Source organism: Salvia splendens, chromosome 7 (assembly GCF_004379255.2).
Source record: "Salvia splendens isolate huo1 chromosome 7, SspV2, whole genome shotgun sequence".
Classification (NCBI taxonomy): Eukaryota; Viridiplantae; Streptophyta; class Magnoliopsida; order Lamiales; family Lamiaceae; genus Salvia; species Salvia splendens.
Genome location: NC_056038.1, coordinates 13,249,781 through 13,260,342, shown reverse-complemented (window position 1 = coordinate 13,260,342; position 10,562 = coordinate 13,249,781). Strand labels below are relative to the sequence as shown.

The 10,562-nt window shown below is 36.1% G+C and overlaps 1 protein-coding gene across 1 annotated transcript; it reads right to left on the bottom strand.

Moving 5' to 3' along the window:
- Positions 1-342: 342 nt before the first annotated feature.
- LOC121741603 (protein ROOT HAIR DEFECTIVE 3-like) lies at positions 343-9,150 on the bottom strand. Its single transcript, XM_042134441.1, has 23 exons — positions 8,966-9,150; positions 8,047-8,196; positions 7,806-7,872; positions 7,620-7,722; positions 7,091-7,161; positions 6,877-6,940; positions 6,733-6,798; positions 6,549-6,596; positions 6,380-6,442; positions 6,224-6,280; positions 5,925-6,083; positions 5,775-5,843; positions 5,611-5,702; positions 5,162-5,240; positions 4,729-4,894; positions 4,298-4,422; positions 3,708-3,970; positions 3,515-3,611; positions 3,261-3,419; positions 1,974-2,078; positions 1,706-1,800; positions 1,283-1,379; positions 343-1,022 (listed from the first exon to the last, which is right to left on the bottom strand). The coding sequence occupies exons 1-23, from the start codon at positions 8,967-8,969 to the stop codon at positions 774-776; spliced, it is 2,448 nt and encodes an 815-aa protein (XP_041990375.1). The 5' UTR covers positions 8,970-9,150; the 3' UTR covers positions 343-773.
- Between the last annotated feature and the right edge of the window lie 1,412 nt (positions 9,151-10,562).

The window sequence follows — 10,562 nt, the reverse complement described above, 5'->3', positions numbered from 1 at the left end:
CGCATGGCGCCGGAGCGCGCCACGTCGCGCAAGCGCGTGGCGAGACAACCCGTGAGGTGTCTCGGTGGAATGGGCGTCTCGGCGAGACCGGGACGAGACGTGGCACTGCAACGCGTCTCACCGCCGTCTCGTCTCGGCAGGACGAGATACGAGCCACCCGCGAGACGCGTTGCGGGTAGCCTAATGTCATATTTATAATCACAGTACCGACAAAACAACAGATAAAGAGTTGAAATATAGAATTAGATCTAAATATTGACCAGCCACAAGTTCTGTTCCTAGTTTTGTTTTTGAATTTCTAATATTCCAGAATTGGTTGATAAAACCACACAATACTAAACGTACCAAATCAGAAACTCAGTTTCATAAAACAGACTAAAAAACATTATTCTTTCCATACTTTGAGAATCAATCAGAAGAGCTGCACTGCTTCTTCATAACATACAAAATGGGCCATAAAATTTCCCAGTGCGATTCAATACATATTTAGATTTTTCACTTTCTAATGTTACAAAACTGAAGGTAAAGGAAAACGACCACAACCAAGGCCAGGCCAGTAAAAAAAAACTCGGTCCATGACCGCGACAGACAGAAGCAGGGGTGACGAATGGATAAATATGAAATACAACTACAATACCCACATTCAAAAGTATATTTCTCTTTGACCTCTCTGATTGTTTCCTTTCTATGTCATAGATTCATCACGAAACCACAAGAGCGCCTTTCTAATTAGGAGCCGGTAATGCAAGGAGAAAATGCAAATGAGAGTGAACTTACTGTGGCTTTTTGCTGGATGAGGGACTCGAGTACTCTGTACCGTTTTCAGATGTAGTTATTTCAGAGGAAGCGCTTGAAGACATTGCACTGTGATCGTTTGTGGTGCTTCGTAAGGTCATAGCTGGAACGGTAGGGTTCTGCAGATGATCCGCACTAGCTGGTCTTTGGCCTTCCTCTGCCAGCTTTCTTAGGAGGTTCATAACGGTAGGGAGAAATTTGGTCGACAGTGATAGAATTCCAGGTAGCTGTAAGAATAGAAATGAAAAAAAAAATTAAAATCAGGGACAGCAGATGAGTTACGGAACATTTGATAGCAGAAATCCTAGTCGAGTACACTTCAATCATTGTATCCCAACTTGATCTAAGCGATGATGTCTAATCCAAACAAAAACTAGTTTTATCCGGTATTTTTAAAGATACTTGTGCTCTATCAATAATAAGTTGACTTAGGATGTGAAATTAAGGAAGCTTGTACTCTGAAAGAAAATTCAAAGAGTTCACTTACAGCTCCGTTTCGGAATTCACCAGAAATGTCTAACTGCACCCAGAGGGCTTTTGTAAGCAGAAAAGCAACGAAAATGACACCCAGATACAACGGATTTCTGTCAAAGAAACATTAGCCCCAGAAAACATTAGTGTAAAGATTTAAATGTATGAACTGCTGCTAGGCTAATTCCAATGCCTCCAAGAAACAAGAAATCAGATTATATTTGAATAGCCCTCCGTCCCACTCAAGATGTCCACATTCTTGAGTGGCCCAGGATTTTAGGATGAGTTGTTAGGTGGAGTAAGTAGAGAGAAAAAGGTAGTTGAATATTTTAATAAAAATAGATGAGAGTGATTTATTTCCAAATATAGAAAGTGGAAATCTTGGGTGGGATAAACTAAAAAGGAAAGATGGACATCTTGAGTGGAACGGAGGGAGTACCTCAAAAGTGTCATAAATTCATTAAATCCCAAAACAACCAAGGCTAGGATTGCCCATGGAGGTGGTAACCAGTTGTTATTTCGCCTGCTAGCCTCCTGAAAATATGGAAAATAAGAGAGCATAAGTGACTCTGCAGGACACACATGTGAAATATAGAATCTTTTATTTGAACAATCGCAGAAGCTATAGTAAAACCTATGTATATAATATGAAGTTTAATGACGCATGATACATCAAGAATATCCAAAGCATTGCATGCAAGTATTACCTGAGCAGTAATTGCTTGACTAACAGTATACTCAGTCTCCGCTGTGAATTGCCTCCACAAGCTTTTACACTGAACTGGAGATAATAGAGTTTTGGATGATGGAACCTGAAACACAAAAGTCAAACACAGACCAAGTATCAGTGCCTGGGTGGATAACAACAGATCACTGAGCAACCACAGAATTGCTGAAATTAGATTATCATAGATCGGAGTAACAAAACTACCCCCATAATATAAAGCATGACTAAAACCAAAAGGTAACAAGTTTTAGACATTTATAGCTATCTTATTCCTAGTTCTTAATCATGGAACTATTCTTGAATAAATAAAAATACATATAAAATGTTACAGCTTGAGCTAGGACCAGTGTTGTCAAAATGTCGTTCGGGTCGCTCGGGTCGCCCGGGTCGCCTGGGTCGAGACCATCACCGCACCAACATGGGTGGGTCGATCGAGATACAGGGTCGCCGCTGGGTCGGCTGGGTTGAGTGGGTCGCCTGGGTCGAGTGGGTCGCCTGGGTCGAGTGGGTCGCCTGGGTCGCCCTAAACACATGCTATCCCTGATTTTCTCAAATCTCTCACATGTTTTCTGACTCTCTCAATCACAATTCTCTATATATATGCATGCACCACATCAAACTTTTCAAACCTACTTTCTACACTTTAGAATTCGGCCTCTTCACTCCTAAACAAATAAACAATTCAAAAATCTGTTGCTGCCACCCTTCATATATTCCTTTGTTTTGATATTTTCAGACAATGGTTTCAATTATTTATTGTGTTATGACTTATGAATTGTTTTGATATTTTGATCATTTCTATTTTCCATTTTATCTCTATTCACATGAATTGCGTCTAAATTTATATTATTTGATATATTATAAACATTAGAGAAATATATTTATTTTATTTAATATTAAAAGGCAAAAAAATTAACCTAGCTTTGTGGGTCTCTCGACCCCGTCGACTCGTCGACCCGCGACCCGAATTTTCACCCCATCGACCCAGTGCGCCCCGCGACCCTAACAACACTGGCTAGGACAACATGATGTAACATATCATTCTCATCAATAAGTGCAAATCCTCCATCTTTGATTATATAGAATGATTGCTCATACATCAAGTAGAACATTATACAAACAAAAGATCAATAAAAAAGATAAGAATTTCTTAAAGGAACAATACTTTACCTAGAAGGTTACCCCGAATGGAAGCCTAAATGACATCACTCAGATTTAAAAAAAAGCATGAATGCATAATAATATTACAAAAAGTAACGCTAAATACCTCATCCCAACTACTTGAAGCAAGAGGGTCTGCTGAAATGCCCCTACTGGCAGCAGCCCCACTTTTGGGATCAACAAGAGCAAGGGACAACGTGTTTTCAACGGAATCAGCATCGTCATCCAAACGAACAGCAGCCATAACAGAAAGTAGTTTCAAAGACTGGGTCCAGAAACAAGAACATTTTAGCATGACAGTTAATATCTCATTACAGGAAACTAGTAATCCACCGTAAAAAGTAGTTAAGAGTATCATACAGCAGAGCGCGCAGTTTTGGTGATTGCTCGAATATCTTCCTTCCCGGTCCAGACGCGTGGCATTGAGTCAGAATCATGGCTAAATAACATTGAAAACCTGCCAGCAATAGTCTGATTAGTTCACATTGGTTAACAAGTATGAGAAAAATATCCAAGACCACCAGGTTATAAATAAAGAGAACACAGCTCTCACCTGTCTTTCATACGGGTCAAAACCCTTCCAGCTTCTTCTTTTGCCTTAGCTTCTACTACTCCTCTTGCATAATCCTCCAACCTCACCAGCATTTTTTCCTTTGTTATATCATCTATTTCAAAAGCAGAAAGTGCACTAGAAAACCCATTAATGGTTACTTCCGTCTCACGGCGAAGAAGCTTTCTTATTGCTGGCCATGTGTCATCACTGGCTCCATCTAACAAAGCCTCAACAGGTGCAGCCAATGCTTCGTTCAATTTTTTCTGCACATGGAAACTATCAGTGAGAGAAGCTATAATTAAATCATAGTACAAAATAAATACCCACCGAACTGTCTGGATATTACAACATAAAATCAAATGCTTAAATTCACGAACTAGCTATTTAGTGCTGGTGAGGATGCAGCTCTGATCACCCTGAACTTGATACTGATTCAGTTATAAAGATATATGCTTTGCATAATCTAAAATTGTATTCTTGTGTGGCATAAGTTGGAATAATATTTAAACTAGAGCTTGAACAAGTTAACTATATGCATATAGTCCTACTAAGAAGATTCTACATAGACTGGACTAAGCAGCATTGCACACCTCAAACAGGGTAGTAAGATCCGACAACTTGGTAGCACGAACTGCAGCAACATGAGCATCTATATCTCGCCTAAGCTTCTCTCTAACTTTAGAAGAGTCCCAATTTGTTTGACCGATCTGCGCATCTACAAATCATACAAGATTAATCGAATCAAGATACTCCCAATCACGATATATTAAGGAACAATTCATTATTAGTGAGAAAAAAATGTTCATCAGGAACAATCCTAGTGCTTTACTAAAAAAAGAACAAAATATCTCTAAGTAGCCATTAGCAGTAATTCTTATGTGCCCCTTCCAAGATGTTCGCATTTTATGAGAAAAACACAAAAGCAGGAAAAAAAGAAGGGAATGCTGTCATTCAGCGAAAAGAGTTCATACCCATACAAGTAAAACATCAGACATGGTATTTTATATGTATGGAACTGTACCTGCAGATGCTTCATCAAACTGCGTCATAAAGTAATCGGTGCAGTCACGAGCAGCCACAGCAAATCCTTTACCCTCATTCAAAGTATTATCAAGTGCTTCTTTGAATCTGTCCAAGGTCCCAGAGCAAATATGTTCCAACATGGACTGGTATGCTGGTTTGATGAGCTATTTATAAACAATTAAAAGACAAAGTAAAGAAACTGTCAAAGAAAACAGAAGAGAAGTAAAGTACAACAACAGATAAACTGATGAGAACAATAAAATGTGCAAACTGTCCACGCCCTAAATCCCTGAACTCTTATATGGAAAAAGTATCAATGCCTAGCTAATGAAACAAGACTAAGAGTTGAGGCATGAATGATAACTCCTGTTTATGTAAAGTGTAAACCAGATATGGGAGGTTAAAAACAATACGAAGCTAAGAACAATTACTTGCAAAAGCTTCTCTTCCAATTGTTTCCGCTTTGAAGATCTAACGCCTTCATCAAAATAGGTAGCATCTGCATCATACCTATTAAAGCAAGAGTCAACACAGCATATAACTTAGCATATTAAACTTAACTGAGCCAATAATACAATCAAAAGTAACAAGGATTAATTGGTTTTCTGAAAGCTTATTTCATCCAAATGCAGGCAAAAAGGTTATCACCGATAAACGAACCCATTTTCTCACTTTTGTTGATTAATACAAAAGTTTATCTTTGCATGAAACACGTAAAAAGGATACTAGCTGGCATGATTTTTTTCCTTCAATCTTCACATAGTAAAATACTTAGAAGAGATGTTCTCATAGTCAAAAACTGAGACTACGTAGCCAAATCGACACAAATATAATTATCATGGAATGGCTAGAAATATATGCAGACAGGCTGTTCACTTACTCCGATAAGCAGGCATCAAGAATAGAGGTCAGCTTCTTCCCAAATCCAGGTACAGGTCTTGATTGTACTATCTCTTCCAATTGACGCCACGCCTTCATATTATAAGCCAAAATAAATCAAATGCAAATCAGAGCACTACTCAATTACCTGTAATATAGAAGTACCTCATTCTCAACAAAGGATGAAAACCTCTCATTTGCAATCTCATCACAGCGTACAGTGGCAACCATGACCTATGATTAAACAACGAATTACATGAAAGAAATTGCATGAACAGTTCATTGTAGATTTTAAACAGATAATAAGTTTAAAACCTTGTGAGCAGGCAGGTCAAGGTCCTTATTTTCCTTAATGACTTTCCATATCTGTTGTGCACTGAATGAAAATCCTGAAGCTGGCACCACACCACGCCTATCTCCTGCAAGCCCACCAGGTGCAATAGAATGGAAAAAACGTTGTCTAAGACTCGCCACCTTCAGAAAAAAAAACATATAATTATTTTCAGATCTTCGTATGAAAAGAACACCCATTCTTCCACATTCCTCGTGAGCAGTAAGCACAACCCTTTAATATAAAGCCAATACCTTAGAAGAATTCAAACAAGAACACAAACCTGTTCTTTAAATTGTTCTTCCTTCTCTTCATAACTAGAGAGAGCCACAACCTCAACCTGTCATTTGATTATTTGACAAAAAGAAGTCCATTAAGTTTTAAATTTTTTACACAATTACAAAGCAAGGTAAAAATTTATTAATCTGCGACATCTTACATTAAAAAATTCACTTAATGGGGTTTCCTTGTGAGCATCTGGCTTAGGAACAGAATCCCATATCTTTCAAAAAGTGGGAAGATAAATGGAAGGAAGAATGTTAGTGACACTGATCAACTGCAATAAAACCTACAAGAGGTATAGGTACAAGCAACAGCATATCATGTACCTTCTGGACGTCTTCCCTTAAAATTGGCTCCAAGTTTTCCAATGGCGTCTATCACCATGCAAAGCAGACAAGAATGTTACAGCGTTTTCACAAATGATTTGACAGAACAAATGCACTATACATTTCAATAGTCTAAACGAATCAAACAAGTCAATTCAGTGATAAACTAGGAAAGAAAACATACCCTGGTTTTATCACGAATTACAAACATCAAAGTTGTCTTACGAGGACTGAATAATCTCATCATAACCTGTTTATAGTAAAAGATGAATCAGAAGATCAATTGGCATATTTCGGTAAAGTGTGCATGGATTACACTGATGGTCACCTGAAATACAGTTTTTAAAAGAGGTTTATTTGCAGCCTGTTCACGCCCAATATCATGACACCACCTGCATAGTAATTTTTTCCCTTAGCATCTCCAAATAGATACAACTAAAAGACTGTAACAACTAGATCAATTTTATTTAAATAATAATAAGAACCCGTCAAAGCAATAAGATTAAATTCAAGATCATCATTCATGCTATCAAGACACTTACATATTTATGAGCACTATGTCAGAAACAGCCAAAGCAAAAAGTGCACTCTGCTTTTCAAATGCAGTGTCGTCCTGAAAAGGAGCAAAACAGTCAGAGAATTATAAGAGGAAGATGGTTATAACTTAACCCAAACAAACACAAACATATGTATAGGAACCTAGGGTTAATAAACAATATTATCAAAATTGGAATGCTGATGAATGCAATCAATAGGAAAATGCTTAGTAGGCTTGAAGAACATTTACGGTGTGGATACACAATACATGTATCAGGATGCAAGATTATCTTGAGAAATCCAGATTTACAATAATAAGAGAACAAGGTATAGGTGAAGAGCTATCAGAAGCTTGCAAGAAAAACTAGGTTGGCACTTGACAAAAATTAGATAGCTCAGCAAAAATGAGACTGAGCATTAAATGACATAGACAAAATCTCTCAAGATCTCTAACAGTGCAGAAGATAAACCGTTAAAACCAAACTAATGGATACATGTCAAGACTCAAGTCAACAAGTAGAAATTCAATAGCACCTCTCCTCTTTCTCTTCCATCACTACCCTCTAAATCCATAACGAGAGTACAAGGCTCAATGCCAACACAATGTGCCATCCATATGCCCTTTGTGGTTTGTGACCTGAAAAGATTTAAATGTTCTCTTACATCCGAAATTCCATATAGAAAAGAAAATTAGTTTAAACTCAGTCAAGAGGTACATGCCTCCCCCTTAAAGCATCCATTTCTTTGAAATTCGTACCAAACAGATGATTCAGCAATGTACTCTTCCCTGCCAAATTTCATAAAGATCACAAAACACCAATTGACAAAGTCAGTAGATAATTTAGCATATATCAATATCATAAGTACAAAAGGAAACAAAATATCAATCTATATAATCCATGCCTGCAAGAAATTGAATAAACAATGATATAAAAATCATGGTTACTTAAAACCTACATACCGCTGCTCTGAGGGCCCATGATGGCTACAACAGCATAAGACAGCCCGCACTCAGCAAGTTTAATTTCCTTCACAAAATTATCAACTCCAGCAACATTGAAAGTACCATCCCCTTCTATTAGGTGAGTTGAACAACAATGGTCTCTTTCATCTGTGAAGTAAATGAGCAGTTGCATTATGGAAAAACATAACTTCTGGAAATTCATGCACCATAAAAACAGTCAAGAATTATCATTAGGTGAAAACATAACACACAAATAATCAGGCAAAAAATGAGAAATATATATATCCACTAGAAAGCAGAACTACTAAGTTTCATGTGTTCCTATGACGAACATGCAACTCCACTATATTCTTTCTCCTCACCCATGTCGACAAGGTACAAATTCAACTCAAGAGAAACACATGAACTACATAAGTAGACCAGCTGAGAATTCATCTCCAAATATTAAAAACAAATAATCCACATGAAATGGAAATTTAATCGACAAAAATGACTGTCCAGATCTTCGTAATTTTACACCATCTCTGATATTTCAGTTTCAACATTAACATCCACATCAAAACCGCATGATACCGAAATTTAAATCAGACACGAGCTCCAATCACGATTATACCAAATGAAATATTTCCCAACCAAAATCCAAATTATGAACTTCATGTCGCTCAAAAGACCAGCGCACCGAAAGCCTACTTCACGAAAATAGCCGCCAAAACAGCAAAACAGCAGACGATTTTGACCGACTTTCAATCGAAGTCGAAGAAACTCAAAATCAGCTATTCAACTAAATTACAAAATGAAATTTGCTATACTGGTACTCTAATCCCCAAGCAATCAGTTTACACTTGATAGGAACAGATCACTTGGATTGAAGATTCTGCTCTGCTCAAAACCTAACAGTAATGGATCGGAAACCTACTCATATCGGCGAGCAATGAGGAGACTCCGATCAAGGCGATGGGTGGCCGGAGACGGCGAGATCGGGGAAATTGAGGAGAGACGGAAAAGTTGGAATTACAGTAGATAACTCAAATGGGGATTTAATCAGATTTTCTCAGTCTAAAAAAAAGTAAGATGACTGAATGAAGAAAAGAAAGAGAATATCAGAAGAATACTCATTAATCGGGATATTAGGATTAAATTAATTTTCTAAATAATTTACTATACAATATACAAAAATAAACTAAAGTATAGTTTATTTTAGTGTTTATTCCACAAAGTACTACCAAAATCATACGGAATGTAATTTCATTATAATTTATTTTAGTGTTTATTCCACGAAGTATTACTCACATTAATTATAAAATTATATTTTCTCTCACCACTTAACAAATAAAATAATATCTCCTAAAATTTGCTAAATCATACAGAATGAATTCCAACAATACTTAATATTTTCATTCATTTCATTTCGGCCTATTTTATCTATTCGTATAAATCATGTAGAAAGTATTGTATGCCTGACTTCCAAATCATTTTACCATGATTATCGTAACAAATCTCGGTAGACTAATTAACTTCTTTTTTTATGGAACGAAAATGAGGATATTTGTTTTGAACCTAAAACTTCTATTAGTATTAAATTATTGAATTTCCCCCCAAATAATACATTTATTGTTATGGGTTAATTGTAATTTTCCTTGTTACTTGATAGAAATTATTATGATTTTCCTTGTTATTGTATAAGATAGTAGGCCTTGTTTGATAATTATATTTCACCATAAATAAATACTAGTAGTAATATACTGCACAAATCAATAATAAAACTCAGTTTTTACGAATATACAATAATCCTCCGTTTTTACAAATATATTGTTTTTTTGGATATGATATATTGTATAGTTTAATGGCTTAATTGCTGGTCTATAAAATAAATATTTTTGGAATCAATTCCCCTTTCATTAATTCCTTTTACCTCTAAAATTTTTCTCCATGTATCCGCCTATAAGTACGTTCTATTACAAATATATTGGCACGTCATCTGTGGGAGGGGATTCTATTTAATTTTGCCTGTTTGTTTTGAATCTGCAAAAGAGAATATTATTAGAATAATTAGCTCAAAGACAGAATACGATTTATTTAATCAGCTCAATACAATGAGCTGATAGAATTCAATATTTTCATGAATAAAATACACAATGTGTATAAAAGGTAATGGCAAAATATAAATTAGAGATTGATTTGATAGCAAAATATAAATTCGATATTGATTTGATTGCAACACCAAATCCGACCCCATATTTGAAAAATATAACGGTGGCTATTAATTAGTACTAGTACTACATTTTATTGACAAAAACTAATTAATGATTATTTATTAATTAATAATTCCTATAGTGTATGTAGACGTAGGGAATGTTCGGTTGACAAGATTAAATCTCATGATTAAATATGTATCATGTTTGGTTCATAAGATTGAACCATTCAACTTAATCCTAGATTGATAGTCTCATGATAATTAGTCATAGTCTCCCCCTCCAACTAAAATAATCATATAATTTAATTCTAGATGGATA

Excerpts from the sequence above, each read along its gene's own strand:
- LOC121741603 (XM_042134441.1), bottom strand. Across the intron at positions 6,281-6,379 it reads CATTAAGTGAATTTTTTAAT|GTTGAGGTTGTGGCTCTCTC; the intron begins GTAAGATGTCGC and ends ATCAAATGACAG. Across the intron at positions 5,844-5,924 it reads TTGACCTGCCTGCTCACAAG|GTCATGGTTGCCACTGTACG; the intron begins GTTTTAAACTTA and ends GTTTAATCATAG.